The 21,412-nt window shown below is 35.9% G+C and overlaps 1 protein-coding gene across 12 annotated transcripts in view; it reads left to right on the forward strand.

The window, feature by feature from the left end:
• Positions 1-19,807, forward strand: part of LOC110446422 (protein scribble homolog) — a 103,654-nt gene extending 83,847 nt beyond the window's left edge. For 6 of the 12 annotated variants that reach the window (XM_021491571.1, XM_021491564.1, XM_021491572.1 and 3 more), the window contains 9 exons: positions 491-547; positions 1,124-1,226; positions 2,725-2,772; positions 4,583-4,594; positions 7,101-7,256; positions 9,673-9,761; positions 10,712-10,755; positions 14,591-14,707; positions 16,091-19,807. In XM_021491571.1, coding sequence (XP_021347246.1) covers positions 491-547; positions 1,124-1,226; positions 2,725-2,772; positions 4,583-4,594; positions 7,101-7,256; positions 9,673-9,761; positions 10,712-10,755; positions 14,591-14,674 — 593 coding nt within the window. In that variant the 3' untranslated portion in view covers positions 14,675-14,707; positions 16,091-19,807. The remainder of the gene's footprint in view (positions 1-490; positions 548-1,123; positions 1,227-2,724; positions 2,773-4,582; positions 4,595-7,100; positions 7,257-9,672; positions 9,762-10,711; positions 10,756-14,590; positions 14,708-16,090) is intronic. The other 6 variants (XM_021491570.1, XM_021491565.1, XM_021491567.1 and 3 more) reach the window with 6 other exon arrangements.
• The last annotated feature ends 1,605 nt before the right edge of the window (positions 19,808-21,412 follow it).

Here is a 21,412-nt window from a genome sequence, read left to right on the forward strand (position 1 = left end):
TTGTTTTGGTTACTATGGAAAATCAAGGCTCTATTTGCCAGGGGACGCAGCCTGTATTTGGCTGTAAAACTAGGCAAAAAAACAATGTTTATGCAGAATATTTCTATGGCAGAAACTAGTAACTTTACTTTTAAGTATACACTATTTATCTCAAAGTCTAACAGTCAGCTAACTTCATGTGTAGATATATATTTAGGAGTGCTACACCGATAATCAAATGACCTATATTTTTCGATTCACTAACTTAAGTTTCATGTATGTTTAGTATGTACATTTTCTAGTTCCAAAAAAGATTTCGTTGATTGTGGGTTACACAAATTAGTTTCTTCATGCAAAGTTATAACAGCAAGATGCAGGCCCTCTGACATCGCAACCATAAATGAATTGTGAAAGACAATATAATATTATTGCAAAAATGAAAGTTGACAGATTTCAGTGCCAGAAAGTAAACCAAGAATTACCTAAGGAAATATTATTGTTTCCCTTTTAGCCAAACAGTTCAGCTACCTGTCAGAACATGAGTTGGAGCGGATGAAGACGGAGGAAGGTAAGTGATCAGGCTCACATGTTTACCATTGTAGTGCTGAGAGAGATCTCAACCAAAATTACTATGCAACAAGTAACACAGACCATCCATGGTTGGCCATTATGTCTCAGAGTATTTGACAGGATTTGAGCCAAGATGTGTGTTGATAGGTACTTGTTTGACTATCAGTGTCTTGGTTTATGTGAATCAGATGGGAGAGGGCCTAGTAAGTTGTAGTAAAAACTTGTGCCCAATCCCTTTGACTGTTTAATGTCAATAAAATCTGTTTGAATGGGTGTCAGATCTAGACAAGGTCTTGGAGATGTTGCTTAACTTCAGGCAACCCTTTGTAAATTATCAAGTTTCAAATTAATTAGTCCAAAAGATCATCTGTAATGGAGGTCAGTGTCAATTTATGGTGGCATGTTTCCTTAACCACAATTGTTTTTCAGGGAAGTCACTCTTGCCCAATGAAATGGCCTTTCATACCAGTTTAACAGACACAGTCACTGAAATATCACATAGAAGATTTATCTTTAAAGTAATAGAAACTCACTACAGATATAACATACTGGCATCATAATTGTATTTTTGCAGAGAAAAAAGCCAACAGCATGTCAAAAGAGGAGCTCTTGTCCAGTGTTACCGGCAACGTAGGCAGTTCATCACAGGAGCAAGAGTACAACCAGGTGCTTTCCAGGTAGACCACTAGGGGGCACCACTGTATTGTTGTATGTTAGTCCACTAGGGGACACCACTGTATTGTTGTATGTTAGAACACTAGGGGGCACTACGGTATTTTTGTAGGTTAGACCACTAGGGGGCACCACTGTACTATCATAGGTTAGACCACTAGGTGGCACCACTGTACTATCATAGGTAAGACAACTAGGGGGCAACACTGTACTATCATAGGTGAGACCACTAGGGGGCACAACTGTACTATCATAGGTTATACCACTAGGGGGCACCACTGTACTATCATAGGTTAGACCACAAGGGGGCACCACTGTACTACCATAGGTTATACCACTAGGGGGCACCACTGTACTATCATAGGTTAGACCACTAGGGGCACCTCTGTATATCAGTGGTTGGATCATTAGGAGACACCATCTTATAGTTAGAACTCCATCACCAAAAGGAGGTGCCCCTAGGAGGTATTATCTAGACAAATGAGACTAATATGAGGTCAACATTTGGACTTGCAAACAAGAAAAGAAATAACAGACTAATGGATGTAGTTTTGGAGTTTTCCTCCATGTCTCCCAATCTTCCTAATAAGAATTTCTGGACCATGAAAACATTTACGGTATTCTAAACATCTCCAGGGGATAATTGGGTTATGGTTACTGGAGGTTGAAATGTAACTTGTTTTTAGACTGATATTGTCTGCGAGGTTCCTTACCCTGCTAAACTGTCTATTATATCCCCTACAATACTAGCTGCATGGTTGCTTATGTATTTCTGTTTTGTTGACGTTAATGACTTGTCTGATATATCACATGACGTACTCTTTAGAACCCTCTCTGCTCTGCATTAACTGTTGACTCCCGTAACGTGATATTATTAACCAAACAGCTTTGGCCTCCTTGCGTGTAGTGTTCAGTGTTTCGAAATTGTGAAATTCCTTTTTAACCCTTAATTGGTGCTTTGTCTAATTATGTACGGGGGTAGTTGTGTCAATTACTAAAAATGGTTTAAGTTTAAATTCTGAGTTTGTTGTATATGATAACATGCACCACTACTTGAATTTTGTGAATTGATGGACAATTTCAACCTCACTTAAATATGATGGCAAGGGGTACTCCAACATGCAACAGAATAGCTGCCATTCTATGTAGCTGTTCAATTTAAAAGGTTAAGTTAGAATAATGATAATATTTGTTGAAAATGCTGACTATTTTCCACAAACTGTTTTCCAAAAGCTGTATTTCATGCAGAAATCATTAAAAATAAATTGGAATATGAACCAGCCTGTATGACATAAATTTGAAATTCCGTAAGGTGACGTTGCGATGAAATTGTCCATTAAACTGTTTATTTTATCACACGTGTTTACAGCAAGGTTAACAAACATTTGAAAAGAAAAGAAACAATTATATTCAATATACAAGTAATTTCACCATGGTACAACAGGAAATGTTTTAAGCAGTTCAGTGTCCTGAAGATGTTTTTGCGATATTTGTTCGTTTCAGACCGACACCTTTTAAGTCATCTCTACTGTTGCCACGGCCGTACTCTCGGTATAAAGTTTATAACTTGTTGGCTTGAATTACATCTCACTTCTCCTAAAAATCATCATCACTTCTCATCTTCAGTCAAATAATTCCCTCCACCATTTAAATATCAGCAAATCAAGTAGCTCCCCAGCTGCCATTTAAATATCATCCAATCGAAAAACTATCCCGCAATCAACCTACTGTTAATATCATCCAATCAAAAAGCTTTCCTGCTACCAACCTACCAGTAATATCAGCCAATCATAGAGCTACCCCGCTGTCATAGAATTATAAGCCAATCAAAGCTTTCTCGCTATCAACCTATCCATACTATCAGCCAATCAAATAGCCACCCCACTGTCATCAAAGTATTAGCCAATCATACAGCTATTCCACTATAAACCAAATATCAGCCAATCAAAAAGTTTCTCCGTAGTCATCCAGATATACACCATCAAATTTCTGCATAGAGCTTGCATTTCATGGTGTTTGCAAATATTGAGGGAAACATCTGATGTCATGTTGCATGTTTATGGATTGGGTTAATATAAGGTGTTGGTGAGACTGCAAATTGGGATTTATATTTTGATTAGATGTACAATTTCATTTTTGCATGATTGATTTAATAATGGTTAATTAGGAAATTTGAAAACTGGACCTTTTGGAAAGGTTTTAATTAAAGACAATGTACAGAATAAATAACTGCTATGATAGCTTCAAGTATCAAGAACACACCCTCCTCTGTTTTGACTCATTCACCCCTGAAGACACATTTGAATTCTTCCAATTCAAAGGTTGGAATAGCTCATTATGAGATTTCAGGTACAGGGGTGAATGAGTTTAATACAGGTTTAAAATCTGCCAATATAGCTTCCCTTCAGCTTCATACATTTCGAAGTTTTTTTGTCATATTCTTGCAATATAAATTCTTTTGCAATCCGAGAAATGCTTCTTCGAATTCCCTTTGTGTCACTTTCTCCGTACTATATTGAAAATACACACACAGTACCATATTTACTGATGAACTGATATGTGCAAACTTAAACAAGTCTCAATTATTTAAAACTACTTTGTTAAGATATAGATTCATTTTGTGACGACTTTCTTCATAAGATATATACTATTATCTGTTATTTAAAAACGTCACTCACAAATCTTCTAGTTCAGTCTAACTGAGGACCAGTCTTTCTGAATTAGTATTTCACTAAACATCTTACCTGTTGCTACATAAACACATCGATAAGCTAGTGAGTGTGTAGCCAAGCAAAGAACAGACAGGTGTGCCACAGACAACAGATTGATGAGGAACCCTGTAGTTAGGCATGGAATTTAGATATTTCATTTCTATTCCTGATCTTTCAACCAACCTTCTAAAAGTTCTGGGCCCATTTTCATGAAACCATTCTCATCCTCAAACATTGATTCTGTGCTCAAACCAACTTTCTTGTAACTCCCTTAAATCAAATGACATGGTAAAAAAAGCCTGGTGTAAACCCTGAAAATTATGTTTTGCTTCAAGTCTCTCACAAATTCTTCCAAAGTATTGTCAAAATGTGAAGTATTATAGATTTAACACCGGATCAAGACATCTAGCTAAAACACAAAATCTGAGTTTGAGTATGAGAGCGGTTTCATGAATACAGGTCCAGACCTCATCTGTTTGAAGGACACAAAACCCTGAAAGGAAAAGTCTTACTCACATCACTTAGTCTGAACTGATTGAAATGATAGTGATACATGTATGTATGTTGTATTACATAAAATTGGTCTACATCTGTGAGCCCCAACTTATGCTTGGAATTTTTCCCCCAACATGCCAACTTGTGATTGACAGTTTGCAGTTCAGGTAATTAACACCAGCACATATTTATCGTCATCGATGTTGTTGGATTTTTACTTTACCGTGGATCTGGGGATTGTACGACACAGCATGATTGTGTCTCTAGCTGTTGTCAAGAGGAGCATTGTTTGAAATTGAAACAATATGAAATATTTATAGACTTTTTCAGGTTCATCAGATAGACTTTGATTTTCCAGCTTTATATCGTATATATTTAGTGACCCACTTTTTCACCTGTTGTAATCGTTTCATTCATTTTTGCAAAAACTTCTTTTCTTGATTGTCTTTTTTATTGATTTGAATTAGTGAAATAACTAATAACTGATAATAAGATCTCTTGTGCTTAAATTTGCTTGAAAAAATATACGAAATATTTGAATTTGCAATGATCCTCTTACAAATGGATGTGAGTTTATGTAATACACAGAATTTACAGTGATTTAGGGGTAATTAGCTAAACCTAGTGTAATACATTTCTAGTGTGAAGGATAGAAGGGCAGTAGGATAGATCTACACAAGGTTTTCTGTTTAGATATATATAATTTGCAGAAAAAGATTTTTTTTTGATAATAACGAAAACGAAATTTCTCCCCTAAATCGCTCACTCAGTCATATTGTGATGGGGGCCAGTCGGTCTTGAAACATTGTGACACATTTAATAAATACATTGTTTGTGTACATACAGAAATCTTTGACATAGTATATATATTCCAAACCAATGAATCTTGTTGACCATACTGATGAAATGAATCTAACGCTGAACTTCAGAATTTGGCAAGGCTTATTTCTTTGTATGGTATTCTGCTGGATATCTATCTATACTGTCCACCGTCAAATAAAAACGACAAAATTACAGAAGACTTCAAATAGTAGAAAGATCTGTCTTGGACTTTTTAATGTCTGAGAGAGACTGAACAAATGTTACCAGCAGTATTAACTGTATCACTGTAGAATAGATGCTTTTTACTTTTCTGTCATATTGATGTTAGTTTGTGTATCTATGTACTATAAAATAGCTAGAACATATTCTCTTATTTAATATGATGTATTGCTATTCTGGTAAACTGTTAAGTAGAAAACCTTTTGATCAGAAAATAAATACTCAAAATATACATGAAATATACTTTATTTAAAGTAATGAGAGCACCATTAGGGATTTTAAGAACACATCTTGGAAGTTGATTGTAAAATTATGTATTTACCGGACTCATATTTATTGGAGTCTGGTGACGTTATTTCTTTAAAGTTGGTATATAAAATATCAAACAGAACTCTATAGTAACTCATCAAAGGGTGAGAGGAGAGCGGAACTCAAAAGGGAAATATTATTGTATTGAAGGGGACTTAACCCTTTCACCCCTAGGTAACTGTAATAAACTCTACCATGCATTGATCTGGATGAGTCCATTATGGTCTACAGTGGTAAAAGGGTTAAAAAAGATGTTTGTAGAAAGGTGGATTAGTGTTCCACCTTTAACCCATTCACCCCTGAAATTTCATAATGAACTATTCCAACCGTTGAACTGGAAGAGTTTAATGTGTCTTTAGGGGTGAATGAGTTAATGTAATGTATAGAACTATGTCTGATGTATTAACACATGTCGCTGTGTATGTTGTTATGTATTGATACGTATCACTCTGTTGTATTGACGCATCTTAAACATGTCACTTATATTTTAAAAATTCATTAATTGCCACTATATTTATAAGTGTAATACCAGTAGTGAGAAAATTCAGAGAAATTCACAGGTAAAATGGTTTGTAAAATAGAAGTAACAGCGAATGATATGCTACCTTACTCAAAGATATTCTTTGAAAAGTAGTTCCCCACTAAGAAAATTGTTAAAAAACAACACTTTTGGATTTTGAGAAAAGCAACGGTGAAGTAAAAGTTTCTATATTTTGGCATATACAAGTTGAAAGAGAAAATATTTAAATCAACCAGGTAAAATTTTAAGGTCAACGTTTTCTATAATATTAAGACATAACCGATGGTGTTTTAGCAAAATATGTTGGGTTTTTTTCATGGCTGGTAACCTTTAATTTTGAGTATCCATACTGATGATGTTACGGGTGAGATAACTCTTACATAAATCTCAGGTATAACGTGTAAGGTAGTGTGTATCATTAAAGTGTGTATATGTCTTATATATGTATTTGGCATGAGGAAACGTGCAGAGTTCATTCTAGGTGGAATATTTTTATTGAAATTTTGTACTCAATAAAGAAAACTGTTGAGGTCATGACTCCAACTCTGAACCTGTGAAGTGGAAGAGAAAATGATTTGTTTCAAATCTAACATCTTGTTTGCTTATATGTCTTTAATACCCTAACAATAAAATCTCCTGTATATTTGTACACTGTAAGAAAATCCTTGAATTAACTCTGCATGTACCTGTTGTTTGTGCCCTTGTGCAGCTGTTGTTTGTGTTGTATACCGTGTATGAGGCTGTCGTCTGCTTGCCTGCAGCATGTGTCTGGTCTTTGACTGTATCCTGTTTGTCTCTCCCAGTCCTAGCGGCAGTGTGGTGCGTACCGCAAAGGCCGAGAAACGTATGCAAGACCGACTGGCAGCTGAGGGGTCGGTGGGACCCGCGGGTGACCCCGTCTCACCTGCTGAAGAACGCCAGCTTCAGGCAGAGAAAAGGGCAGCATGGCGCAAGGCTAGGTGTGTGGCCCATGGTTTTAGTATATGTTGGGTTTGGTAAATGTGAAGCTTATTACTTGTGGCCGTGGTATATGTGGGAATTGTTTGGGTAAATGTGTGGTAAATGTGCTCCTTAAATGACGGGCTTAATTAGATATCTGTATATCTGAAATTTACTGTAGGTTTGCTAACAGTAAGGCTGAGGTTTCAGTAAATTTAAGGTTTACTGAAGGCTGGGTAGATTCCAGGTTGATTCAGAGCTCAGTAAATTTGGAATTTACTTAGTGCTTGGTAAAGTGAGGTGTACTGGGGCTCTCAATGTGGGTTTACTATTGGCTTAGTAAATGTTGAACTTTAGGGGGCTAAGTAAATGTAAGATCATTGGAGCTTGGTAAATGTTGTTTAATGTTTTGGGTTTGGTATATGTGGTTATTGTTTGGGGCTTTGGTTAACGTGTAACTAATAATAAGTGACGGGTATGGTCTGTTTCCTTGGACAGATACATCATTATTGAACTGTCCATGCATCATTACCACAGTGAAGGGGTGTATTACTTTTGTATTTCAAGCTATATCTGCAGGGCTATGCTCTTTCTCGCGAGTAGGAAAAAGAAAGACAACTTATCTTGAACTGTAAGAGGAAATTCAATGAAACTTTGAATTGTTCCATGGATTTCTATGAATCTTAAAAAAGCGAAACTTGGTATTTGTCATGCACTGCCGATATTATGATCCGGAAACTGATTTTGGTCGGTAATGCAAGGTATTACAAACACTTCTAGTTTCATTTTCACTCAGCAAATATAAGTTTAGACTACAGAATACTAATTGTCAAAAGTTATAGAGAGACGGTCATTTTCACTCAGCAAATATAAGTTTAGACTACAGAATACTAATTGTCAAAAGTTATAGAGAGACGGTCATTTTCACTCAGCAAATATAAGTTTAGACTACAGAATACTAATTGTCAAAAGTTATAGAGAGACGGTCATTTTCACTCAGCAAATATAAGTTTAGACTACAGAATACTAATTGTCAAAAGTTATAGAGAGACGGTCATTTTCACTCAGCAAATATAAGTTTAGACTACAGAATACTAATTGTCAAAAGTTATAGAGAGACGGTCATTTTCACTCAGCAAATATAAGTTTAGACTACAGAATACGAATGGTCAAAAGTTATAGAGAGATGGTCATTGTTTATTTCTATGTCAAATCTCAATGTTCAATGTGTTTATTGTGTAGTAGTTTATATGTGTAGGCTAGCCACAGACATCTAACAACACTGTTTATTTTCTAGTGTCAAGCACATTTAGATCAGTTGCACTTTCTGACTAATTTGTTGAATTAGAAGGAGATCTTGTTTTCAGGGTACCCAGTTATTCAACGTTGGGGCAGAAAAATAATAATTGTAGACTAGTTATTTATTACACGTGTTGATGTAAGAGGTATGATTGTATATGAGCAGAGTAGGGAATAAATTAAGTTCAAATAAAAAGGCTAATCATGTGTTCATTGACGATACAATATTTTATTCTACCCTTAATTTTACTGATATCTAAGTATTTCTCACGAGTGATATGCCATCTTAAATACTAATCAATTTCTTCGGCTTTTGATCCCTTGGTTTTGTTGGAGTTATCTTTCCTGACTTTCTCCTCCTTCTCAAAATCTCCACTAACTTTAGAGCAGATCTTATACGATAAAATTGAATCCTGATATAATATCAAATTGGCATGTGATTCAATTATCAATTCTGGTCAGATTAATGTAAGTCATGTGATTCAGTTACAGATTTTGATTGGTTAACGATATGCTACATGATTTGATAAGTGATTATATATTGGCCAGGAATATCAACCTTTGTATTCAGATACATCCTTGGCTGACAGGAGTGATGAATTTGATTTGTAGATCACTAATCAACACTTGGTTCCGTATGATAAATGAGATCTTTTGGTTTTTTTTGGCCTAACTTCAAACTTTTATATCAACATCAAAGAAAGGCAAATTTATATTAAGAAAGTCACTGAAAATAGTTCTAATAATGCATTTACCTCAAAAATGGGTAAATATTGATGTATTTAGTGAATGTGACGTCCGATACTACTTACCTATAACCCATGGAAACAGTTAATGAAAACCGTTGGTGAATCTAATACAGTAAGATTGAACTGTCATGTCACTTCTATCTGGGATTCACCAAAAGAAAGGCTACAAGATTTCAGGGTAGTATGTAATGCACTTATATTTGGAAAGAGGAAGTATTTTCATTGTGTTGGTGAGACGTTGACTTCCGCCGCCCGTGGTAGAGGTAAGATGAGCAGTGACGGGGACTACCACTGGCGGCCGATTTAGAAATGTATGTGGGGAATTGTAGCTGAGATTTTATAGCGTGTAGCTGCATGCTGACTTGGCTATTGCTGTGTGTGTTTGTAGGATGAATTCGTTAGAAGAAGACGCCATGAAAGCGCAGGCTGTGATCGTCCGAGCACAAGAGATGCATCATGAACTCGCATCTAGTGGAGGTAGGCTTAAACAATCACCTGCCACTACGCTGCTTCACATTTAGATTTTATTTGCAGAGCAAGATTTAAGTGGGTCTTTGTTTTCAGTTTCCAGATGATATCTTGCATGCTGGTCTGTTTGCATGAAATCAGCAACAAATAAAATGCATAATTATATCAGTAATTTTGTTTTGCCAAGTTTTACATACAGATAAAGGCTGTGTCCCCTAGCGAAAAAGTTTTACCTCCCAATTTCAATGAAAATAATGCTATATTTTCCCAATTCATGAAGGAACAGGTTGGTGTAAAATTTACGTAGAAAAAAAATGAATATTTGTTCATAGAACATATGAACATATTCATAGAATATGTTCGGCCATAGAACAAGATTCATTCTAAATCCAACAAAATAATCTGATTAAGCAATGTGTGCTACTAAAGTAGTTTTTGTTGTAACCCGAACTGTTAGCTCATTTGGCCTGAAGGGCCTATTGAACTTTAACTTTTTTCTTTCAAATGACTTCTTCTCAATAACCAAAGGCCTAGGGTGATGGTATTTTGCCAATAGAAAGCTGGGATGAAGGGCTACACAATTTGTTCAATTGAACAACCTTTAGGTTGACCTAATTTCACGGTCTCTGTGGTGAAATATGTTAAAATATTTAATCAACTTCTTCTGACTAAGTAAAAATCTCGGGGTGATGATATCTGGCCAGTAGCATGCTTTCCAACAATTTAAATAAGACAGCATTACCAACAGGAAAGATGTTTTATGATTTTCAATAGTAGATAGTACTCATTTCTGATATCTAAACCCATTCACCCCTGAAATTTCATAATGAACTATTCCAATCTTTGAATTGGAGTAGTTCAAATGGGTCTTCAGGTGTGACTAAGTTAAAGCAACGTCCTTGGAATGTTTACAGAATTACAGTTATATGTGTGTTTACTGACACGTTCCTGTGTTTCAGATGCTGATAAGGCTGATGGTCCAATAAGTCATAACGGCGAGCAGGTAAGTCCTATCACCATGGTAACCAGACTGTCTACCTGTCACATAGAATAAAGAATTTGTTGTTGTGCTGGCTCATTGGACCTTGCCAATTTCATTACAAAATTTAAAATGCTGCATGTTTTTGGCCAGTTACAAATAAAAAATCCTAAGACAAGTTGCTCCATCATTATGCCGACAAAAAGTTTGTAGGTAAAGTGTAATGGACACTGACTTGCCTCTGTAGTGTGAGTTTACCCTAGGACACTTTGATACCACTGCTCTAGATTGTATATGCCCCTACAAAACAGTGGAAGTGGCATTACAAGTTTCCCTTTCCTGTAATCCCTCTTCATAAGTTAGTACAGAACTACACCAATACATCAATGTAGGTCACTGACACCTATATTTCCTGTTCAACTGACTTTACTTTTACTTTTTTGTTGTAAAAACATTTCACTGATTACGTAGACTTTAAAAAACATTTTCTTGATATTTTACCTAATTTCATTGCTATGGCGATGTGGAGAGTAAAATCTCATTGTCATGATCACAGTTAAATGATTTTCTTACTGATTAGAAAAATGGGAGATTTAATCTTACATTATACTCATAAATAGGTTGTTTTTTTTAGGCCAGTACATTTCAGAATGGAACAAGTCTTCTAGGCGACTGACTTGTTGATATTTGTATGAACATCATGATTATGATGGAATATATTTAAGTGAAATGAAAAAAAAAAAATCTATGAGAATGTAATGTGAAGAAACCTGTGACATTTAGCTATAGGTGTTTGATACTGTTCGTTTTCATATTTACGCAGTCCCGCTATATTGGGGACAAAGTTCTGACTTTGAGTCGAGTCGAGGGCGACAAATCCGTAAAGGAATCATCACGATTATTGGATGAATGGGTCAGTCAAAAAACAATTGCTGTTGAAGATGAGGCTACCGGGAAAACGTCCTTTCGTACAATTCAAGTTGTAGAAAAAATTATTGAACACGAGGTATCGTTTCGTTTTTGCCTGTTCACCAGAAGTGGGACTATAGGTGGTGTTTTCACTTCTGCTCCACTTCTATTGCTTGTTATAAATAATTGGGTCAAAGGTCAGAGGACCCTGTTTGTTCTCTTGACCTTGTTATCTCCCCCTGCTTGTGTCTGCTGACTATCTCCTGTTTTGCCAGTTTCTGTTGTCATTTTTTGTTGGGTATTTGGGATACACAAGGATGATTGTTTTGTTGTAATTTTGGACTGTTTGTATTGCTGTATACCAGTGTACTGTCACCCATCCTTGATATACAGAGGTTACGCTCACTTGCGCTCTCGGCACCCTTGGAATATGTCATAGCAAAATCGAAGGCACAGTGTCCGCCACCTTATCTGGCGTGTAACGGTAAAATTGAATGGATTTGAAATCGGGTGTCGCTTCTCTGTAATCTTCAAAGGACAGGTATCAGCCTTGCAATTAGTCAAAAAGTGTTCCTGGCACCAATCAAATAGCTAGCAGTGTGCCTTCAATTTTGCTATGACATATTCTAGGGGTGTAGAGAGTGAAAGTGAGCATGACCCCTGGAGTATCAAGGAAGGCTGTCACAAAATTAATTAGAAAATGTTCAGCGGTAAAATCCATACTTGTCCTGTGTTAAATATCACCGTCTACTATGGTGAACACTTACTGGTATAAAGTATTAATGTAAAATTGAAATAAAATTGAATATTTTCATGTAAATCTCTGTCTATCTTTCCTACCCTCATACGCTCAGGGTTAACTCCTATTCCCCTCTGATGAATAAAAACAATAATGCTCCTGCCAAGATAACAACAATTCGCCTACAAGATCATATTGATGTTGAAATATGATAATCTATTATCATAGAAAGTTGTTAAAAATGATGATTTATAGGACTTTTATAGGACTTCCATAAAAATTAATATAAAAATGATCCATCATTCAAAAATAGTAGGTTGTTTTGGAGTTTTTGGGCTCTGGCTCCTTCCAAAATTATTCTTCTAGTTGTCTCTCTCTCACACAAAAAAGAAGAATGACTATCGGAGAAAATATGCTTTTGTGAAAATGTTATAAATTACAAAGTAAACTTTTTTCAACGAGAATCTATACTTCATGAACAAATTCAGTTAAATAAATTGAGTTGTGTGCAATGTCCCATTCTTCCCACACAGAAACGAGCACCACCGAAGTTATTAATAGCACTGGGAGTTCCCACACAAACAAGACCATCACCAAAGTTATTTATAGCACAAGGAGTTCCCACATAAACATGGCAATCACCAAGACAAACACAACCTTTATTAAAGTTATTTATAGCACAGGGAGTTCCCATACAAACATAGCATTCACCAAGGCTAGTAATGGCACAGCAGAAATTTCTTTAAACGCCATTGTTTGTTTGACTATATGTTTTTTTAGGACATATATCACTTTTTCACATAATTTTTTTTCTCTCTTAAAATTAAATAGATTAAATGTTAGTGTTTTGTAGTGTTTGGTTTTAAAGAATGTTACATATTAGAAAGTTAAAGCTCCCCTGAGCCTAAGGCTAAACTGAGCTAAAGCAATTATATAGTGTCCTCATTTTGTGCTCGCACCTCTCATGAGGCATGGAAGGCAGGCTTAAAAGTGTTGTAGGAAAGAACGTTCCTCTTATCAAATCCATGTGGTAGTAAATTGGGCCACACAGGTGCATGCTTTCCTCCAGAAACAAACGTTTGATAGACTTGCCAACGAAAAAAGTATGTCGTGCTTCCACTCCAGAGGTACTGAATAGATTTTAAACTTTGATGTAAAGCATCCTTATGTCAAGGAGCTTCATGTATCTTAAGAGAGATGAGGTAAATACAAGTAATTATATTCAATTTTCAAAAAGAAATCCCTTAAAGATCAAGTTTCTCAATCTGTAATAAGGCAACACTATAGAATCTACATTTTCAAAGAAAAGAAAAAAAAAATGAAAAAATGCTTTTCCTCTAAAAGTAACCAATGGATTCTAACCGAATTTGGTTAAAATTTCTAAATTAATTTGATTTGGTTACAGAAGAATATTATTTGCAAGGGGGTTTTCACTTCAGTAAATCAGGCTGGTTTCCAAAGGGGATTTATATTGAGGTCATAAAACATGTAATTTTCAACAAAAATACAAGGAGGCTAGCCACCTATAACTACTAAAAAAAAGTTTTACCAAATTGTATGTTAGCTTCCTTTTGAGAAAGGGCTTCAGGCCAAACTAATTTTGAAAATCCATTTCTGATTTAAACCTTCCTCCCCTTCCTAGAGTTCTACTGAGTGAATTCTAGCAGATGAGCTTTAAAGCCTGTTAGGATTTCGCTTTCTTTTGAAGAGATTTATGTTGGAATGGTTCTTTTCCTGATTCTATTTTGTTGTGTGGATGGAAACCTTTTATGTCTGAAGTAAACGTATTTCATAAATGCTGTGATGTAGCTCTGTCAAAAAATGTCTTCCTATATGTTGTAAAGTATGATTAACCTTCGGTGAAAATAGGTTATTTTGTCTGTTATCCTGATAAAATTGTAGGTTACTAAAGCTGATTTCAATTTTCAAAACTATCAATAAAGCCATCTATATGAATATAAAAAACCTGTTAACTTTAATTTGAAAGGAAATTTACAATTCTTTGAGAAAAAATGAAATAAATTATAAAAAATTATCAGCTCAAAGAAATAATGTGATCGTTACTTGGAAGCTTAGGAAATGAAAAGGTTGAAATTTTGTTATTCTGGAGTGGAGATATTTTAAGAGAAAAAGATAAACTTTTGTTCCGGTTCGTTTTGCACCCAATGACCTCTCGTTCCCTACTAATCCAACTAACATGTCCTTTCCCAGGTCGAGGTCGTACAAAAAAATGTCATGGAGTTTAATCTTGAGGACTCTACAACTGGCCGGCTTGGGGTCAGTGAGGGGTCATAGGGCAGGAGGTCGTAGTTCAGAGGCAATATCAAGGTCAGTATTTGATGGTGTCTGGGGTTGATCTTGACTTTCTGGTGTCTTGTTTCCATTGTTGTCTTTATTTTTTTATTTTTTTCCCTCGATATTATTTTGTCGTTTTTATTTCTGTACAGTGGTTACAGATTATAGCAAAAGTATCTCTCCCTATGGAAGTATTTTATTACAATAGTGTAACTCAAATAAGAGAATATTACATTGGCAGACACTTCATCACTCAAATGCCCGCAACCATTTTTATCCTGACAGGACACTATGACACCGTGACAGCATCACTAAAACCTTTTACAACTGGCACAGTAATCATTTCAACTCTTGTCATCACTGTGAATTATGATTCCACTTTGAATGGTCTCTGACCTCTAATCATAGCCAGTTACAATGACAGATCAAACAACGTCAATCACAGATCAAACAACGTCAATCACAGATCATACAACGTCAATCACAGATCAAACAACGTCAATCACAGATCAAACACCGTCAATCACAGATCATACAACGTCAATCACAGATCAAACAACGTCAATCACAGATCATACAACGTCAATCACAGATCATAGTTTCACAGGCTTGTTATTGCGGAAAAGCTGTGATGGCGGTTTTTTAATTTGCTTTACTGTTATATAATTGGGAAGTTGGGTTCGCAGTTTTGTTTGCCTCTTATTATGAGGGAATCACAGTTGTTTTTACCACCTTCCATTTCAGACGATTAGGGTTAACTGGGGCATTGGACACACAAGTCATTATATACTGTATATTAGGAAAGTTTTGCCCTACCCAGATGAAACCCATTTTCGCTCAATGGTAATTTTGCCCGTCACATTTGATAACTATGTTTATTTTATTGTTTACTATTGTTCGCTGTAGTGATCAATTTGCCCTCATTACAGAAAGTGGAAATTAAAGTGCGGGGAACATTTCCCTGTATACAGTAGGTATTGCCATCTGAATAACCCTAGTGATACTAATCACAAATATAATACACAGATAATTCAAAGAAAACCTTTACACCAGAAAAAAAATCCTGTGACTAGAAAAAGGATTGACCGAAAATTAACAATATACAGACATTTATTGTTAGAGGATGTTTAGAGGACAGGTACTCATTACTCCTGAAGCCTGGAACGGAACCCGTACCTACCAGGCCCCAGGGTTCAAACATTGTCAGATGCTCTGTACCCCACAGACTGGGTCAGGTTAACTGATTCACCCCTCAACTTTCATAATGAACTATTCCAACCTTTGAGTTGGAAGAGTTCAAATGTGTGTTCAGGGGTGAATGAGTTTATAATTCTTAGTTAAAATTAATTCATAGGTAACCAAGGAAACTTGAGCAATTTTGATATTAGTACTTAAATTGTTTTGTGTTTGTTGCAGATTCAGTAACGGTATCTGGATATATAGATGCTGATAACCCCCCAAAAACAGAAGTGAGCAGCTCCCCGCCACATGTACCAGACACGCCTATTTCTAGGACAGGGTCACAGGTCTACAGGAAGGTCAGAGGTGACATGTGTGTGCTGTGAGGACCGTCCTGTGTGTTGGGCCCAGGACGTCGTGGACACCATTACCTATATTGACAGTGTACTGTACGAAGTCATCACACCATCACAATCATCTTTATACCAATGTTTTATTTTGACCGTTTCAAATGCATAAACCATCGCTTACATAACAGAAATCATGCCAGATTGCCGAGTTGTTCAGGAACTCTCTGATGGAAGGCGGCAATTATTATGCAGAATGGAATTTCAATGATTTTCCAAACCAAAGATGTCAATCTATCTTGATCAAATTTGTTGCAATGATTAAGAAAATTTCCAATCCGACCTTTTTTTAATGAAATGTTAATATATAATGTCAGTACCGGACCTCGAACAAGGAAAATTGATCCTAAAAAAGCTCTGTGCTCAGGTCAAAGGGCATGGCTGGGTGACAGGATTGAAGCCTTAAGGATTTGGATAATTGTGAAGGGTTCAGGTGCCAGGACGTCATCAGTGTTACTTTTAAGCATCACACTTCTGGGATTTCATTAATCAACAACTTTGAAATAATACAGACCTTTGACAGTTCAGCCCTTTCCCTCTGGATTCCGTCCATGGAATTCCACTAGGAGGGGTTTGGTTGTCTTCAGGACCAGACACGTGCTGATAGGGTTTGGTTCGCAGGAGCTGGCTCGCGTTGGCAGATCCCCGGAACAGGCATTCGTGCAATTTTCTTATGATGTTCAAACCGAGGAGTGAAAATATTATAACGGACAGGAATTATTTGACAGATGTGTTTTGTTGATTCTATGTGAGGACTGTTTGTACAGAGGTATATATACACTTATAAAACGTGATAATAATTGATGGTTAAACTGATATAGGGTTTTAAGCATCATCCTATTTTAACCTTGTATTCATGAATTGTAGATTATTTTTAAGTTATAACTTTTCAACATGTTATAATTTTTAGCCATTATTTAAAGCTGTTGGTGATTGTTTTAAGGTTAGGATTTTAATTTTAAGCCCTGTCAAAGTTCAATCACAAAGTAACTGATTTTGAATTGTAAATTATTTTATGTTATATTCTAATATGTTGTAATATAACTAATTTATTGACATATCTGCAATGGGATGGCCATGAGGAACATTTATATCTCAAGGTTTTAAAACGGGACAGAACGGCCATCTTTTTATATCAAGAAATTGGGTTGGAAAGCAAGGAATAGAACATTTGAAATATTGCTATAGGTCTTTCATCATTAGTAGTTTTAAATGCTTTTAGATAATTAATTCCTCTTAATTTAATTTTTATGACTCAGTAAAACTTGCTAGTGTTTGCTTATCAGCTTTGTTTCTGAAAAAATCATTTTAATTCCCATCCTCAATTTAAAGAACTCCTATCAAGGGCTTTGTGCAAATGTAGAATCTTCTTATCATGGTTTTAATAGGAAAAGAGATATTTTTATCCAATTTATTAATAGTATATAATGTTTGTTCAATTCTTTGACAAGCCTTGGTGTCACTGATCAGTATTCGGCACTTTATATCCTCATCCCGCGCTCGTTTTATTTCAATATAATTGTTTTACCATTTATTTCAGTTGTTAACTGCTCTGTATCTGTGAATGCCAATATTTCGTATTTAAATTCTGTTTTATGATTTGTGTTTTGTTTGTTTTTGACATAGCTGTTTTTCACTATGTCCCAACCTGTCCTTTGACACTAGAAGTATTCGAGGCATATTGTTGCGTATAGTATACCATCCAGTGATACAGTTTGTTCTATTTGTTTAGCTGTGGGGCAAGAGTTAACTCCCTTCATTAGCAGTGGAGCAGGAGCTAGTTCCATTTATTAGCAATAGAGAAAGGTTTGATTCCCTTTTGACAGTGGGACAAGAGTTCTTTCCCTTTGTTTCATGTATTCTTGCCTCTTGCTGCCCAGAAACTGTTTTGGAAGTTAAGTGTCTTGATTGAATGAGTTCAAAAAAATGCGGGAATGCAAGCCTCCACAAAACATCTGTAATTTTCAGATAGAATGAATGCAAGGGAAAAAACAGATAGAAATGTGTTATCCAATGTTATATGTGTGTGTTTTAAATTGTAGTGAAGTGGTCCTATACACTTCCATGTTAATTTGAATTTAAACAGTTAAGACAAGGCGGGTTAGCCTAAAATCTGAGTGAAGACGTATATGTGACTTTGTGTTGCTAGTCAGAAAAAGTACTCCCAACCATGTATCAGAGCTTAGCCTGATAACATAGAGTAACTCTCTTTTTGTTTTAACAAAGGGTAAGAGTTCTCTTTGTTTACCAGGATACAGTGAATAAAACAGTGTTCAGCCTATTTGTTACTAACTGGAGTAAAACAGTGTTCAGCCTCTTTGTTACTAACTGGAGTAAAACAGTGTTCAGCCTATTTGTTACCAACTGGAGTAAAACAGTGTTCAGCCTATTTGTTACTAACTCGAGTAAAACAGCTTGTTTCCATTGGTAGTCTTTCTCCATAGCTTGTGATATATCATTTTATTGTTTAAATATATTTGTTTGGAGAGAGGATCATTAGTTTGAAAATTGGACAAATAAAATACACGATTAACGAATATAATGAGACCTTTCTGTTTCTGAGTGTATGTTTAGATTGCAGCAGTTATTTTGTGGTACTGATAATGAGTTTTTCCTGTAAGTTGAACTATTGTATCCACTCTGTCCCCCCCTCTCAGCTTCGAATAGACTAGTCTATAGCTTCCCTCTCAGCTGTGAGTAGGCTAGTCCGAGTTGTGGGAGATGTTATTTTGTGTGTAGGGATGGTAGATAATGCCAGCATAGATAAGGTATACCTGGAGTGTGTTGGCCCATTTGTGAATAGCACATTCTCATCACATATAATACCTATGTACATGTGTTATTGACAGATGTTGAACATGTGTTGCACTGAAGCGCACCAGCAACATACCTCAAGTAAAGCAGTACTCGCTGTAGACTATGTTCAATATGTATTTAAACAAACTGATTTTGCTGTTTGAAAGATACAGAGATCTCCTCAGAGATAAAAAAAAATAAAAGTATTTTTATTAAAATGTACAGATACTAATAATAATGTTGATTTACATTGAAGAGGTATATTTGAGTTGATGATCAACCTCTCGTCCCTCTAATCTCTGGAATAGACAAGTCCATTTACATTAGAGAGTAATAACATTGCCATCCCTCTGATTGCTGGTATAGACCAGTCCAAATAAACTAGAGGGTAATACCATTGTCACCTCTCACTTAGTGCTGGAATAGACCAGTCCATGAAAACCAGAGGGTTACATCATAACACCCCTACTGATCGCTGGAATAGACCAGTCCATTTACATCAAAGGGTAATAATAACATTGCCACCTCTCTGATCACAGGAATGAAACAGTCCATTTACATGTGAGGTTAATGACATTGTATTATATCTCTGGTATGGACCTGTTTAGAACATATTCTTTGTGGGAGGTAGCTATAGCTAGGATTGAAACAGAACTTTATGTAAAATCATCCATACAGCCTCATTCCACTGTTGTAACTGTGCCAGATTTTAAGGATGGGATATTTCTAATAAATTAAAATTTCAGGAATTTATAGTCTCGTTTTGTTTATTGCTCTGTAAAAAATATTGGTTTCCTGTAAAATATAATTGTTTTCTGTTAAATATAATTGTTTCCTGTAAAATGGAATTATTTCCTGTAAATGGTATTACTTCCTGTAATATGAAATGGTTTCCTGTAAAATATAGTTGTTTCCTGTAAAATGAAACTATATCCTGTAAAATATAATTGTTCCTGTTAAATATAATTATTGCCACTGTTTCTCTAAAATAGAACTGTTTCTTGTATAATGTAGTTAATATAATTGTTTCCACTTTTTCCTGAAAAATATAACCGTGACCATTAAAATAACTTTCCTGTAAAATGTAATTATTTCCTGTAAATTATAAGTGTTCAGTGTTTTTAACTACCTTACATATTATCTTTGAGACGTTTTTTAAATTTAATCTGACCATTAACAATACTAGTCATTGGGGGGAGGGGTGGGAATAAAGATAAGACTGGAAGAAATTTTAATGAGTTCATTAAAAATAAATCGAGGAAGGAAATGTGAACAGGGCAGAACAACATACATTTACATAGAAAAAATAGGTTTATTCCGAACTCCAATGCTTGAATGGTATATCGAGTTAATAAAGAACGATGTAGTTTAATGGGATTTTTTTGGACAGAAGAACGCATATACTGTAAGTCATTATTCTGGAATAAAGACATTGTCATCCGACCTGCTGATCGACCGTTTGTTAAAAGTGAATGGTTGTCATTTTTGCTCTGAAAGACGGCTTCAATGAACTGAAAAGAACAAAAAATCATCCAGTCAATCAAATTATGAGATGGTTTATGATCCCACAAATACTGATTTTAATAATTCATTGCTGTAAAGAAACAATCGGGTTGTCACCATATGCTTGGATTCTTAAACACAGGCAGACAAAAGCAACTCAAATTTACATTTAAGGACAGCCTCCCTGTGTGCCAGATGCATGCGTGCGTGTAGTGTATACATGTGTGTTTTGGGAGGCTGCGATATGTTTGTGTTTGATGCCGACTTTATAGTGCTACCTCACTGAAACATACTGCCGAAGACTCCCAGCAGGACACCCGGTCACATTATACTGACAACGGGCGAACCAGTCGTCCCATTCCTAAAGTGCTGTGCGTTAAGCAGGAGTAGAAACTACCATTTTTTATAGACTCTGGTATGTCTCGGCCAGGGGACAGAACCCAAAGCCTTCCTCACAGGGGCGAACGCTCAACTAAAGGCCGAAAGTGAGGCATTGTCAAGGGAGACATTAGGAAGAAGAAAGATATTTAGAAAGAAGAATTTAGTCGCCTCTTACGAACATGCAATGGTGACAGCAGGTACAATTCTTACGCCCCACATGCAGGGACAAAGAAGCTTTGGACTGTAGATCAACTTTTACCTTACCTTCAGATAATATGGACTGCAACCACAGTGAAATATAAGGTCGAACTCTGATGAAGCAATGAATTCATGGGTACATCTCGAGAAAGGACAGTTGCATGAAGATATGTGTGAAACCAACAAACAATCGTATATCAAAAGAAGTGATACCCTACCCATGTCGAGGGGAGACTGACATACAGTTCAGAAATGAGGATAAACCCATATGCAG

This window comes from Mizuhopecten yessoensis, unplaced genomic scaffold (assembly GCF_002113885.1).
Source record: "Mizuhopecten yessoensis strain PY_sf001 unplaced genomic scaffold, ASM211388v2 scaffold2691, whole genome shotgun sequence".
NCBI classification, from domain to species: Eukaryota; Metazoa; Mollusca; class Bivalvia; order Pectinida; family Pectinidae; genus Mizuhopecten; species Mizuhopecten yessoensis.